The following is a 15,949-nucleotide window of genomic DNA, read 5'->3' on the forward strand; positions in this document are numbered from 1 at the left end:
AGGAATAGATAGTCTCTAAAAAATACCACTTTTTGAACACAGAGAGTTAAAGGAATTAAAAACTAAGATTTACATTTTAAAAACTCCTTTACTTACTGGTGGGATTCAGGATGCCCTTAAGTACAGTTCGCATCAGTAATACCAGAAGCATGTCAAGCAATATATCTTTCTGTCCCAACTTTCAAGCAAAATACACACAGCTAATACAGAAGACACAACTGCATCTTAGATCACATAATCCATTAATTATTAATACAACACATTTTTAACTTTTGTTTGAGATCAAAGCATAGAAATAACTTACTAGAAAATTTTAAAAGGCCACGAGAAAGGCATTTAATATTGTACACGAATAGGCAAAACAAAATGCAATTTATACAAAGCAAAGCACAGTAACAAGTATAGTATACCTGCAGTCGGATCTTTGGCTAAAGCATTGTCCAAGGCACTTGTTATGGATTGGAAGAGATTCATCTTCTGAGTTTGCCCTGTGTGAAAGTGGTAGTTTAGCCATCTGATTTGGTTCAAAACACAAAGTACATTAGAAAACACTGGTGCAAAACATGACTAAAAACTCAGTTAACAGTCATAAACAAGATCCCTGTTAGGTGTCCCCACAACTCATTTGCTGAGTAAACTTAAATTATGGAAGATGGGACTGAGCATGGTATACTTTGCAGTCCCAAGGACTACAATTCTACTACCCTACATTCAACCATTTTTCCAAAACTATGCTCTTAGCTAGAGCAAACGCAGCTTTGCAACGCTTAGTCAAACACTAGGAACAATGAGTAATACAACAGTTTTTCAAAGGAAAAACTGATGTAAAGCATTATTGTTTTGAGGATTGGGATCCTTTCTGCTAAGATTCACCGGATCTCATTAAGCTTACTTTATCATTCTTTGATTATTTTTTTCTTAAAGCTCCGGCCTTTTCTGTTCACAGACACCTATTATTATCACAAGTTTTCTAGACCACCGGCCTGCTTTATGAACTGCAGTTAGTGTCAGAAGCATCAAATCCACACTCCAAGGAAAGAAAACTTGATGCTGAACAGCTGTACTTAAAATGGGTAAAACAAATGCACCAGACTGCTGTATTAAAATCTTCTGCAGCGCAGATTGAAAGAAAACCTTTAAAACCAAGAAAGGCTACCTGAGTGCCCTCATTCATTCCAACACTGCAAGGAAAAACAAACAGGCCTGAAAACAAAGATGGAACAGAACAACAGCCCACTCCCCACTACTGTGACCAACTCAGATTCCCCAAGCAAATAAAATAATGCCTTATCTGAAACTGAGTGAATAAGAAACTGACTGGGTGACATTTGGTAGCTCTTTAACCAGCAAAGCCTCTGTCTAAGTCATGACTAGGAGCCACAGCCCAGGAGAATACTACCTACCTATACAGCATGTAAAGGAAAAAAAAGTGATGGTGCCATGTTTAGGTGAAGATCCCAGACAAACATGAGAACAAGTGTTAGAAATCAGAATGAGAACTACATTGTTTCCAGTAGCTACAGTATCTCTCAATAACCATTCAGCTTCCCTTCCTCCTAAATTATTAATTAACATTAGTATTTTTTATTAAAGACTCATGTCATGCCAGTCCAGAGCTGAGTTGTGGCATTCCTACACATTCTTGTGCTTGGTAGCACAGTTATGGGAACTGTTCAAATTACACAAAAGCTACAAATAATCAACATTTACAAATTCAAGGGAAAGCAAGCTAGGGAACAGCAGTTGCTTCTCTCTTTCCCAAGTCATCCACACTAGTATTTATGTTATCTTTTCCACAAGATACAATTCTTTCAGTATAAATTATTCAAGCAACCATCAGAAACTCCTCACATTGGCTGTTCTGACCTGCTGCCCTTGGTTATAATGAAGGCCTCTGTATCAGCCCTCACGGGAAAGGAGAAACTAATTGTGCCCTTCAGATTTGAACTGTGGGGTTGGAGAAGCATTATCTTAACAATATCAAGATCATAATTGGCACATGTTTACTTTAACTATTTTTCACAGAATTTCAAAGTGTATTTTAAACCAAAGGGAAATAGTTTTCTATTAATAAATGGCAACAAAAACTGGCCTGCTCCACTCCGTCTTCTTCACTGTGATCTCAAGCAGAGACCTGCAGCACACAGGCTTCACTCCGCAACATCCTGGATGCCTATGTCTCCCCGTGACTAACAGAAATGGATGAGAGTTTTCTCTGATTTAATGACCAAGGTATCCAACTAAGTAAAACCTTTCTAGAAGACATGTGTGGTTCACGTGAGAGAAACAGCTACTCTGCAGCTGGCAGGCTTCTTCCAGGAGAACTCAACACTAGTCATTTGCTGGGATGCATCCCAGAAACAAAGTCAAAACAGCAACTCTCATCCTGAGCTGTTAATTTCCAACTGCTCTGTGTTTACCCTCAGTCGTGTCATCATAGGGACTACCTCAAACCTTTCACTAGAGAGCAGTCTTTATTAATCACAGGTTTATTACCACATTCATGACTTAGGCAGGCAATAAACAAACAGGAATGGATGTAAGTCATTAAGTTACTGCTATAAGTTACTGCGAGTTTTACCGCTGAAAGAGGAGAGGGGCAGGGGGAGGGATTGCAGGTCTGAGCAGACGATAGGTAGGCCTATTGCAACTATTGCACTGACCCCCCAAAAAACACTTCATCAGCCCCCCTTTCGCCCAGAGCGGTACCGGCGAAGCGCCGAAGAGGTGTAAAGCGCCTCGACCCGCGGCCCAGCGGGGCCTTATCCCCCCATAGCCCAAGTCTTCCGCGGAAAACCCGCGGGTGGAAGCGACGGGGACACAACGTAGGAAACATGCCCAGCCGGAGGCCTCCACCCCCACCGGGGGTCTCTCCCCCAGCGATGGGGGGACGCCCCGGCCCCGCCGCCACCGCCGGCGCCTCAGCGCGGCAGGGCGGCCCGAGGGGACGAAGGCGGGAAGTGCCCACCCTTCTCCCTTCCTCCCTCCCACCCCGGCCGGGCGGGGGCCTCCCTAAAGAAGGCGGCGGCAGCGGGGCGGACACGGCAGCAGAGCGAGGGCGAGCCCGGCCCGCGGGGTGGACCCCGGCCCGGCCCCGCTCTCACCGTACGCGCTGGGCGCCGGGTCCGGTTGGAAAGCGAAGTGAGCCGCGGACCGGCGCGGCACGGCCGGCAGCGTTGGTGCCAGGCGGCTCCAGAATCCCCCCGCGCCGCGGCGGGGGACCGCCGCTGTCCCGAAGGCCAGCACCCGGCGTAGCGCCAGGCCCGCCGCAGCCGCCATCACCGCTGCTGTCAGGGGCCGCCGCGGCCGGCGCGTGTTCTAAAGAGGCGGGGTCCTGGGAGGGCTTCCTGAGTGGCCAGCAGCGGGTGGAGGGCGGGCCAATCAGAAGCCGTCCTGCGGTGGGTGGAGGGGTGGGAGGGGAAAGGGAGGGTTTGCTGCGCGTGCGCGATAGCGGTAACGGCCGGCGCTGAGGCCCTTGGGGGCCGTGGCGGTTGGGGCTGGCTGCTGGGCGCGGGCCTCGGCCGTGAGGGGCGGCGGGTCCCTCAGGGCGGGTGTTCCCTCAGGGCGGGTGTTCCCTCAGGGCGGCTGCGGCCGGATTCGGGGTGGCTCTGCGGCTGTGTGCCCGAGCCGGGTTACTGGGCGTTTTCTCCCCTCTCGTCGGCGCTGCTGGTAACGGTGTGCCGGCGACCAGACGTGGAGCAGGGCCTTACCTCTCCCTCGCTTCCATCACAGCTATAGCGGAAACAAAAGTCTTCACGTTTCCCCTTAAGCGTTTTTCTTTTCTTCCACGGGGATTTTCATATTGCCATCCCAGCATCGAGAAACAATGAACAAAAGCCTGAAATCTTCAAATTCTATCCCAGCAGATGGCCCAGAAGGATAAAAAGAATTAATAGAGAGGCCTGCAGGCATTGCAGGCCTGCATGTGTCTTTCAAACCTCTCAACTGCACATCCAGCCCCTCTTTGAGTTGGTCTGCTTTTTAATCCTTTTGCTTGTCCAAGCTGTTTTTTCTTAACACTCTTGCTCATACCTTCATTACATATTTTTTTTAGAAATTGAGATTATGTTCTTCCATATGTATGTGTTTTACTTGTCAGGGTTTATAAAATATTCTTTCTAATGTTCTTACCAAAGTGACCACAATCCTTCTCCAGATGCTCCCATCACCCAGGTGAAACTTCTCGCTCTACTGTTAACAGCCCTTCTTCCTCCCTATGTCCATCATTGCCACCTTTCCCTTTTGCCAGTACTTCGTATCTTGTCTATACATATGCTTCTCCATCAACTCCTTTCATGCAGCCTCCTGTGGAATAAATACTAAATTGGCTAAAAAATACAAAAGTACAGCATTGTTCACACATTAAGGAAAAGTATAAAATCAAGAGGCTTCTGAGGTAGAAAATAGCCGCAGCTGGCATGAAGGACACAACATCTGTGGTTCCCTGATAAGCTACATGAGGTACGGGATGGGATGCAATTATTCCGTGGCTTTACCTTATGATGTATAGCGGATACAGGAATGGGATGATACCATGAAACAGATAAGCTGCCAATTAGCTGCCCGCTAGATGCTCAGAGCCAACATTTTGTCAAATTTTGATGAAATGCTGTCCTTTGTGCGAACTTTGCTCATTATAATGTCATTATAATACCAAAACACACTTCCATCCCGAAGGCTACCCGCCTCCAAGGTGCGACCACTCCTTCTTGAGTCTGCACCCTGAATTTCTCGTAAACTATACCTTTAATTGTGAAGCGAGAGAAATTTACACCAATCATGATAAAAGTATGTATGACTAAAGTCACTCAAACTCCACCTTGAAGATAACAAATAGTATAAAAATAGCCCAAGAGAGGGGGGATACCCAGGGAAGACACCATCATAAAGAATTACATCACTGACTTCTGGGATCAGTCGACGGGCTGAGCCTCTCTTCCCCCCCATAGGGACGCCTTTGGGTAAGACTTAGATTATACCGAGTGCTTCCTCGGGAAACTTAGAAATTTCTCTAGAGACTCTCTTTTTCTACATTTAAAGCCAGGCTGTATCGTTTATAACTTTGTCGCGCGTTTTGTATATGTAACAATACTTCCATTTGCACGTGCTTTGCAGACAGTGTATTTATCACCGGCAATCCTAAGAACCTATATATCTGTTGTTTAAATAAACTGCACTTTTTTAAGTAGCTAGTCGTTTTGGTTTCTCACTGAACGCGACCAAAGACTCGAGAGTGGCCGTGTTAGTTCATGAGCACGACTAGACTGAAGGTGCAGTCCACTATTAGTGTATCCAAATCGTAATAGTTTAATACATATTAAACGCGATTGGACTGATAGTGCTGAATTGGGCATCACTCAGAATTTAAACCTAGCCGCACCTAGCCTCCCACCTCGGTGAGGAGTGTTAGAACGCAAGGGGGTTTATCTTCTGCCAAAACCGCTTTGCCCCTTTTCACGCAACACCTCCACACGTGACAAGTCCCTTTGAGTTACTTTTGACTGTGTTGATATTATCTATAAGTCTGACCATACTGGATAGCATTTTTACTCTGCTCCAAGAACTCCAACTCCAAAACCTTGCCTCAGAGAAAAAGACTAGAAATTAGAATGGTGTATATATGGCATCTTTTCTTTGAAATGAGGAGGCTTATGTGTAACTTGTAACCAGCTTTCTATAATGGAGTGATTATATCAGTGGACAAGTGAAGAGCTACAGATGTCATCTATCTGGACTTCTGTAAGGCCTTTGACACTGTCTCCCACAACATCCTTCTCTCTGCATTGGAGTATTTGATGGGCGAACTGTTCGGTGGGTGAGGGATTGGTTGGATGGTCGCATCCAGAGGGTAGTGGTCAATGGCTCAATGTCTAGATGGAGATCGGTGACAAGTGGTATCCCTCGGGGGTCCATATTGGGACCAGTACTGTTTGATATCTTCATCAAAGACATAGTGGGATCAAGTGTACCCTCAGCAAATTTACAGACAACACCGAGCTGAGTGATGCAGTTGACACACCTGAAGGACAGGATGCCATCCAGAGGGACCTGGGTGGGCTTAAGGATGGACGTGTATGAACCCCATGACGTTCAACAAGGCCAAGTGCAGGGTCCTGCACCTGGGTCAGGGCAACCCCCAGTGTCAATACAGGCTGGGGATGAAGGGATTGAGAGCAGCCGTGCCGAGAAGGACTTGGGGGTACTGGTGGATGAAAACCTGGGCAAGAGCCAGTAATGTGCACTTGCAGCCCAGAAGGCCAAGCGTATCCTGGGCTATGTCAAAAGAAGCATGGCCAGCAGGTCGAGGGAGGTAATTCTTCCCCTCTACTCCGCTCTGGTGAGACCCCACCTGGAGTACTGCGTCCAGCTCTGGAGCCCTCAGCACAGAAAAGACATGGACCTGTTGGAGTGGATCCAGCAGAGGGCCACAAAAATGGTCAGAGGGCTGGAGCACATCTCCTATGACAACAGGCTGAGAGAGTTGGGGTTGTTCAGCCTGGAGAAGAGAAGGCTCTGGGGAGGATTTATTGTGGCCTTTCAGTACTTAGAAGGGGCCTGCAGGAAAGGTGGGGACAAACTTTTTAGCAGGACCTGTTGCAATAGGACAAGGTTTCAAACTAATGGTTTCAAACTAAAAGAGGATAGATTCAGACTAGATAGAAGAAATTTTTTACAGTGAGGATGGTGAAACACTGGCACAGGTTTCCCAGAGAGGTGGTAGATGCCCCATCCCTGGAAACATTCAGGGTCAGGTTGGGTGAGGCTCTGAGCAACCTGATTGAGTTGAAGATGTCCCTGCTCATTGCACGGGGGTTGGACTAGATGACCTTTAAAGGTCCCTTCCAACCCAAACTATTCTATGATTCTAAACCCATCTGAACAGGGCCTTGTTTTAAACACTGGAATATGATATTTCATATGTAATATGAAATATGTATCACTATTATGATTAGATAGTCTTTTTTTCTGTCTGAGTTACAAGCCATTTACTGAATACCCCAGTTAATGACCACAGGACCATTTCAGTGAAGACCATTGTTTCATTATGTATTGTGTGAAAAAACAGTTTTTCATGTTGATTTTGAATTTCTTAATCATTGGGATTTATGCAAGATAAAAGGCTTAATCCTACTGCTAACTGGGGAGACCAGTCACTTTCTCTTTAACATGCCCTTTATCCTTAGAGACTGATGACAAAGCACACAAGATCATGGGATCAAACAAGTTCTTCTAACATATCCTGGTATATACCATGGAAGCAAAATACTGATGAGTATCTAAAGGGGACAAGAATTTTAATAAACAATAGAAAAACGATCTCCCCAATGAAAGAGGAGTATAAATGTCAAATGTTGAGATTGCTTCCAACTCCACTGGAAGGCAAAAGGTAAATGTGTGAAAAAGTTTAGTACATAGCAAACATTATAACCATCAAATGATATTACCATTTATTTGTATGACTAAAGGTATAAGAGGTGACAAATGTCCAAGTTTATTACTCAAATAATTGTATTTCTTTCAGTAAGCAACGTATTCGAGTAGGAGGAATTCAGCTATATTGCACATCGTTGTGGCCAGATCTGCAAAACATACACATGGAGATCAGGTAGTATAGAAAGGTATTACTTTACTTGTAAGTCTGTCATCTATTATTAATATGTCAGTCGTTGGACCTGTGAATTGCTAAACCCAAACTATAAACTATGAGATACATTTGCTTTATGTACAGTTATTATTTATCTTGCTGTATTATTTATAAAATGTGGAAATAACCTTGGTCAGATATTCCAGGAGCTTCAGTTCTATGCTTCAGTTTTCAACACAGGCAGATAAAGGATATTCCTTGCTGTCTTAGTTCAGTGACTGTTGTCTCCCACATCTCATGATATATGGAACTTGAAAAGGACAATAATGGTTGTGCAGCCCACTGTCTTGGGCTGTGCAGTTGTGCAGTTCCATGCTTCAGTTTTCAACACAGGCAGATAAAGGATATTCCTTGCTGTCTTAGTTCAGTGACTATTGTCTCCCACATCTCATGATATATGGAACTTGAAAAGGACAATAATGGTTGTGCAGCCCAGTGTCTTACAGAGGAAGGTATGGCATTTATGATGAAAGGGTGGAAAGAAGTAATACCTTCAGTAAGACCTGTTCACTACTATTCAGACCTAGGTGAAAGAGAAAAAAGGGTCTGAGATGAGGCTTGCCACCTAAATTATTAGTGCCTTTTGAGTACAAAGGCAGTTTGTCCACATGGCCTTGGGAATTTGCGCTGGTACTAAAAAGGGAAATGTGCAATCAAAGAGGTTTATCCAAATGTACTTTGGCTCACCAGTATGTTAGCAGAGATGAGTCCTAGCATTCATATCTTTCCAGCTCTGATGGGGTAATAATTATATCCATGTTGTTCCTGATATATCTTATAATATTCCAGAACTTCAGTTACCTTTTGCAAACAGTTTTCTCATTTGAAAGTTGTTCAGTCACTTAGGGCCACTTCTGTTAAATCTATACACCAGACTTTTAAGAGCTGAAATCAGCTACATTTCCCATCTGTGTGTATTAGTCATTATGTGCATCCTTAGTGTTGTTGACAACCATAGAAAAACTCTGGCAGTCATTACTATTATTTCTGAATAATGATGAAGAGCAATTAATGAGGATCTGATGATGACTGCAGACTGTACTGAAATGGACAAGATTATGCCCATGTTTGTGCCAGCATTAATCAGATGTCACTCTTTGAAGTCCATGGTGTTACCTCTGATTACATGGATCTAATTGTGAGCAAATTGTGAGTACTGGACTGTGACATGAGCATGTGCTCCATGTCTACTATTCTACTCCAAAGTCTCTCAAAATGTGGACATAGCTTGCAGCTGAACCATCGACTCCTTCTGAGCTTGTCACGTTTCCCAGTAGATGTTGCTTTTTTTAAATTACATCTCTGTAGATGATGAGGCATCCAGGTGATTTCTGTTGCATTCCTTCGAGTGTAGTTTCACTGTTGTTTTCTCTTCAATTCTGTCTGTCGTGCTGTGTGATTGCTGTGAGTTTTCTTTGCTGCTCTGTGGTTCGTTGAAGGAATTTTGTAGCATGCTCTCCATCCCAACAGCTAATTAGCTGATTCACACCCTCTTACAGGAGCTGCTAGTAAGCATGCTTGTCATGCTACTACTATGTCTTGGCACTACAGCTGTTTTCTTGCCTCCTTTGCTGTCTTCTATCTTCCTCCTACCCTAATTATGGTCTGCTTCATCCTTTTTCTGTAATTTATTGGTACTTTGGAGCTGTTTTCTCCCCTGTCCCTACTTCCTCACTCACACGAATGGGTTATTTTGCTAGTTAGGGACAGTCATCTCTTTCTTGGGTACGTATAACTGAGGAGCTGTTTTCTGAAGTGTACTATGGAAAGGAGAAGATGTAGCTTTTGGCCTGGATGTTTTTATTATCAGTCCTGTACAGATTAGACATGTGAACAGAAAGGGTAGTCTTACCCCCAGGAACAAGACAAACTGAACAAGAGCAGAGCAGCAATGGTTCTGAGCAAAGGGTTTTAGAAGTGCCAGCCAAGTTGTAGTCTGGCACAGAGTAGGAAAAAAAAAAGAAAAAGAAGCTTTAATGGAATAGTTTTGTACTCATTTGCACGTAGGGTCAGAAATCACCTAGTTACTTCTGCCATATTACCCAATTCTGTGTTAAGACAGTGCTTCCCACTCAGTCTAGAATAGTAACTGTGGCTTTCATCCCCATTTTAGATTTTTAAACACTTCAGCAGAATGATCACACTCGAGTTAAAGACAATCCTATTTTTAAATTATATGAGTAATTCCTAACAGTAAGTGAAGCAATGCTAGAAACAGCGGTGTCTATCCACAGAGACATTATTCAGCTTTTTTTATAAGTCATTTTGGTGTTTCATTGTTGTTGTGGTGATCATTAAATGATAGAGTTCAGGATCATGGGTACCACGCACAAAACATCAAGAAGTAAAATTACAACCTTGGATTTCAGGAGGGCTAACTTTGACCTCTTCAAGAAACTGCTTGGAGAGATCCCATGGGCTAGGGCTCTGGAAGGCAAAGGGGCTCAAGAAAGCTGGTTGATATTCAAAGACCACTTCCTCCAAGCTCAGGATCGGTGCATCCCTAAGAGAAAGAAATCGGCCAAGGGACGCAGGAGACCTGCATGGTTGAGCAAGGAGCTTCTGAAAAAGCTCAAGTGGAAGAAGGAAGTTTATAATAAGTGGAAGAAGGGAGTGACCCCTTGGGAGGATTACAAGAATGTTGCCAGAGCATGCAGGGATGAAACAAGGAAAGCCAAGGCCGCCTTGGAATTAAACCTGGCCAGGGATGTCAAGCTCAACAGGAAGGGCTTCTACAAGTATATTGGAAGCAAAAGGAAGACCAGAGAAGTTGTGGGCCCACTGTTGAACGAAACAGGAGCCATGGTGACGGAGGATGCGGAGAAGGCGGAGTTACTGAATGCCTTCTTTGCTTCGGTCTTTACTGCTCGGCCCAGCCCTCAGGAGTCCCAGTCATTGGGGGAAGTAATGGGGAAAGAAGATGACTTCTCTTGGGTTGAGGAGGATCGAGTGAGGGATCAATTAGATCAATTAGATATTCACAAGTCCATGGGCCCCAATGGGATGCACCCGAGAGTGCTGAGGGAGCTGGTGGAAGTCATTGCTGGGCCGCTCTCCATCATCTTTGAAAGGTCCTGGAGAACAGGCGAGGTGCCTGAGGACTGGAGGAGAGCCGATGTCACTCCAGTCTTCAAAAACAGCAGAAGGAGGAGCCAGGGAGCTACAGGCCGCTCAGCCTCACCTCCATCCCTGGAAAGATGATGGAACAGCTTGTTCTGGGTGTCATCTCAAGGCATGTAGACGAAAAGAAGGCTATCAGAAGTACTCAACATGGATTCACCAAGGGGAAATCATGTCTGACTAATCTGATAGCCTGCTATGATAGCATGACTGGATGGATGAGCAGAGGGCGGTAGATGTGGTCTACCTTGACTTAAGCAAGGCGTTTGACACAGTCTCCCACAGCATCCTCATAGGGAAGCTTAGGAAGAGTGGGCTTGATGAATGGACAGTAAGGTGGATAGATAACTGGTTGAAAGACAGAGCTCAGAGGGTTGTGATTAGGGGCACAGAGTCTAGTTGGAGGTCAGTGACGAGTGGTGTTCCCCAGGGGTCAGTACTGGGTCCAGTCCTCTTCAATATATTCATCAATGACCTGGACGAGGGGATAGAGTGCACCCTCAGCAAGTTTGCTGATGACACAAAGCTGGGGGGGTGGCTGACACTCCAGAAGGCTGTGCTGCCATACAGAGAGACCTGGACAGGTTGGAGATTTGGGCAGAGAGGAACCTTATGAAATTCAACAAGGGCAAGTGTAGGGTGCTGCACCTGGGGAGGAATAACCCCATGCACCAGTACAGGTTGGGGGCTGACCTGCTGGAGAGCAGCTTGGTGAAAAGAGACCTGTGAGTCCCGGTGGACAACAGGATGACCATGAGCCAGCAATGTGCCCTTGTGGCCAAAAAGGCCAATGGCATCCTGGGGTGCATCAAGAAGAGTGTGGCCAGCAGGTCGAGGGAGGTCATCCTCCCCCTCTACTCTGCCCTGGTGAGGCCACACCTGGAGTACTGTGTCCAGTTCTGGGTTCCCCGGTTCAAGAGGGACAGGGAACTGCTGGAGAGGGTGCAGCAGAGAGCTACCAAGATGATTAGGGGACTGGAACACCTCTCTCATGAAGAAAGGCGGAGGGATTTGGGTCTCTTCAGTCTGGAAAAAAAGATGGCTGAGGGGGGACCTTATCAACACTTATAAATACTGAAATGTGTGTCAGGAGGATGGGGCCAGGCTCTTTTCAGTGGTGCCCAGGGACAGGACAAGAGGTAATGGGCACAACCTTGAGCACAGGAAGTTCCACCTAAACATGAGGAGGAACTTCTTTACTTTGAGGATGGCAGAGCACTGGAACAGGCTGCCCAGAGAGGTGCTGGAATCTCCAACTCTGGAGACATTCAAAACCCGCCTGGATGGCTTCCTGTGCAACCTGCTCTACGTGACCCTGCTCTGGCAGGGGGGTTGGACTAGATGATCTCCAGAGGTCCCTTCCAACCCTATGATTCTATGATTCTATGATTCATAATTACGGGAAGAGAATCCCACTCTTCTCTGTTTAATTCAATCAGTTTCAATTGCTTTGAAACCACAGAGCATATTTAACTCTATTTTCTACTGTGACTCAATCTAGAAGTACCTATACAGGGAAATGATTTTTGATAGTTGATAGTTCTAATGCAAAAAAAAGTCATAATGAAATCTAATTTGTGCAAGGAATAAGAACCACATTTTTATCTTGAGGATAATTAAATGTAGGAACAATTTACCCGAGAACATGCTGGATTCTTATCACTCCCATTCTCAAATAATAACTAGATTTCTTTCTAGAAGATGTACTATAGATCAAACAAAAGTTATGATCTTGATACCAAATTACTGGGTCATACTGAAATAATCATATTAATACTTTCCAGTCTAAAATATCTGTTGTTGTTTACTAATAAGTGAGAATTGTTATTTGACCAATCAGGAAAGTATGCCAAAAAATCTCAGTCAATCAGATTCAGAAACAAATGGAGAGATGGATTCTTCATATGTATATACAACTGACATTATTAGCAGTGTTCAGAAAGCAAACATACAGAAGTCCTGTATTCAGGATTCTTGGGATAAAACATATCCATCCAGCAGATCATATATAAAACTTTCTGGAATGCCTCTCTGATATTTTGATAATGTACTACAGTATACTGGTCAGTTTTGATGCCTGCTTATAGTATGGTGGTGTTCAGTGGAAGTTAAAAAAGGGAGAATAAAAAGGTATGATGGATCAACTCATGCCAGGAAGACACTGAGCCAAAGCCTCGCTGTTTCCCCATGGTTAGTCATTCCTCTAGAACACAGTGCAGTTCCCATGTCTGTTTAAATGAGCTACCTTTATGAAGCATTTTGTGCTTGATAGGTAACTCTGAAGCATAATTCTGTATTTTTGCTGCTATTATTTTTATTAGAGGACTATCTCTTTATTTTTTTCAGAATGATGACTTTAGCTCTGATTTAAATAATAATAAACTGTAAACCTTATCTCATCATGTGTACAGGTGGAAGCATGTTACAAAAGGAGAGAGAAAGGAAAATCCACTGTCCATGAATTATCTTTTGTCAGAAGATATGGTTTTATTCAGTTTAGTTGGCTTTAAGTAATGGTCATGTTATCTAAAGAAGTCACCTTTGGATCACATGAGTTCCCTACAGGTTTCCACAGTGTTCTGCCTGCCATTGGCAGGTACTGCTCTAGAGATAACTGTGTACCTAGCAACATGTCCCACAGGTTTAAATAAGTGGTTGAGATTCCGTTCACCTTGCCAAAGACTGATCTTGCACTGCTGATCAGAGTGGGAGCTGTGATCAGTTACAAAAATAGTAAATCTCACCCTGTAATGTTAATAGGAATTTCTGTAAATTAAACATACTGAATTTGTACTCTACCAGCAAGTGAGCAAGTAGAAGTAATACTCCTGCCAAAGAATTTAGACTTTTAAGTATGGAGACATCAATTTCTATGCATCAGTTTTCCATTTGTTGAAGTAGTATCAACAGCCAAAGAGGCAATATTGCGCAAGTCAGTGCAGTATCCAGGCCCACAATTCATTGCTCTCAAACACAAGAAGATTGAAAAGAACTGTATTCAGGGTGTGAATAGTCAAAGCTACCCAAAAATAGATTATAGAATCATAGAATCATAGGGTTGGAAGGGACCTCTGGAGATCATCTAGTCCAACCCCCCTGCCAGAGCGGGGTCACCTAGAGCAGGTTGCACAGGAAGCCATCCAGGCGGGTTTTGAATGTCTCCAGAGTTGGAGATTCCAGCACCTCTCTGGGCAGCCTGTTCCAGTGCTCTGCCATCCTCAAAGTAAAGAAGTTCCTCCTCATGTTTAGGTGGAACTTCCTGTGCTCAAGGTTGTGCCCGTTACCTCTTGTCCTGTCCCTGGGCACCACTGAAAAGAGCCTGGCCCCATCCTCCTGACACCCACCATTTCAGTATTTATAAGTGTTGATAAGGTCCCCCCTCAGCCATCTTTTTTTCCAGACTGAAGAGACCCAAATCCCTCCGCCTTTCTTCATGAGAGAGGTGTTCCAGTCCCCTAATCATCTTGGTAGCTCTCTGCTGCACCCTCTCCAGCAGTTCCCTGCCCTTCTTGAACCGGGGAGCCCAGAACTGGACACAGTACTCCAGGTGTGGCCTCACCAGGGCAGAGTAGAGGGGGAGGATGACCTCCCTCGACCTGCTGGCCACACTCTTCTTGATGCACCCCAGGATGCCATTGGCCTTTTTGGCCACAAGGGCACATTGCTGGCTCATGGTCATCCTGTTGTCCACCGGGACTCCCAGGTCTCTTTTCACCAAGCTGCTCTCCAGCAGGTCAGCCCCCAACCTGTACTGGTGCATGGGGTTATTTCTCCCCAGGTGCAGCACCCTACACTTGCCCTTATTGAATTTCATAAGGTTCCTCTTTGCCCAGATCCCAGATCTCCAACCTGTCCAGGTCTCTCTGTATGGCAGCACAGCCTTCCGGTATGTCAGCCACACCCCCATACTCTAGGGACACATATGCCAGTAATTTTACAAAAGCAAAACCCCATACTGAGCTGTCAGTTCTCCTAAATGTAATCCAAATGGCATATTTTTTCCCTTCTATGTACCTCTCCCTTTTAGTTTGACCATCTTTGCAGTTAGAGGATGTTCTAGGTATTTTTTTCCTAGGCTAATTTACAAGAGTTTCAGGTATTGGATTATATTCAGGTTCTAATGCTGCAGTCAGTGTGGCACTGGTGTCTGCACCAATGCAGTCGCCACCTGCAGCCATCTTTAAATAAGGTAGCTGGTCATGGTATTTATCATCATTTCTTTTTTCCTTCACCCAATCCATTTGCTTCATCCCAGCAAAAAAAAAACTGTAGGTGCATTTTTAATTTTAACATAAAAAGTGTTATCTTTCTGTTTGCTTTTTTGACTCAAGATTTTCATCACCACAGAGTTCCTGCAAATTCTGTTGGTTGCCACTCAAAGCAGGAATGCTCAACACTTGTGCAATTCGTATGGCTCTGGGGAAATCTAAGATTGGTTCAACATTTTTGTGCCTTGTTTGAAAAAACAACTAGGTTTTGGCAATGCTGTACATGGATTCCTTCTAATTTTTATATAAAAAATTGTTTCAAGTAGGTAATGACAAACTTCTGCCTTAGTTTAATTTAGATTAACAGAATATCTTGTAGCAGGTTTTCAGAGGCACCCATAGGCAGCACAGGCATTTAATGTAGAAATACAGCTTCCTTAACACCCATAATTTAGACTAGATTAGGCAGCCTGGATGTCACTTGAAAGGCGATAATAGTAATTCACATTTTTATCCATAACCTTGATATTCCTTTAAATAAATATATCAGTCAATTAGAAATAGCATAACTTGAGAATTGTAGTACTGATTTGTAATTTTTCACGTACACCATTAGGTGGCAGGGAACAATAAAGATTTAGTTGATGAAACGTCATACAGATGTTGAAATACAGATCTGTCAGATTTTTCTCTCCACCCTTTTTGAATCAGAATTCTTTCCTACTGTGAACTGTCAAGAGTTTTGTCTAGTTAATTATTAAATGACTTACCAACAGGGCTCGCTGCTTTCATCAAGACTGTTTCAGATTTCATTTCTGTGCAATCCTTTTGTCAAATGAGAAAAAAACAAGGCATATTCATTCTACTGGGAGTTCTCTAAAAATTAAATCTCACCACAGTTGTGTCTCTACTTCTAACCTCTACTTCTGCTTCCGGTCAGGCTAAATTGGACTGCTGGAAGTAGCCCTTAGGCCAG

The 15,949-nt window shown here is 44.2% G+C and overlaps 1 protein-coding gene across 2 annotated transcripts in view; it reads right to left on the minus strand.

Moving 5' to 3' along the window:
• BCKDHB (branched chain keto acid dehydrogenase E1 subunit beta) overlaps positions 1 to 3,353 on the minus strand; it is a 130,438-nt gene extending 127,085 nt beyond the window's left edge. Inside the window, exons 1-2 of one of the 2 annotated variants that reach the window (XM_074581309.1) lie at positions 3,105 to 3,353; positions 411 to 488 (exon numbers count right to left, since the gene is read on the minus strand). In XM_074581309.1, coding sequence (XP_074437410.1) covers positions 411 to 488; positions 3,105 to 3,279 — 253 coding nt within the window. In that variant the 5' untranslated portion in view covers positions 3,280 to 3,353. The remainder of the gene's footprint in view (positions 1 to 410; positions 489 to 3,104) is intronic. The other variant, XM_074581310.1, reaches the window with a different exon arrangement.
• Between the last annotated feature and the right edge of the window lie 12,596 nt (positions 3,354 to 15,949).

Source organism: Larus michahellis, chromosome 3 (genome assembly GCF_964199755.1).
Source record: "Larus michahellis chromosome 3, bLarMic1.1, whole genome shotgun sequence".
Lineage (NCBI taxonomy): Eukaryota > Metazoa > Chordata > Aves > Charadriiformes > Laridae > Larus > Larus michahellis.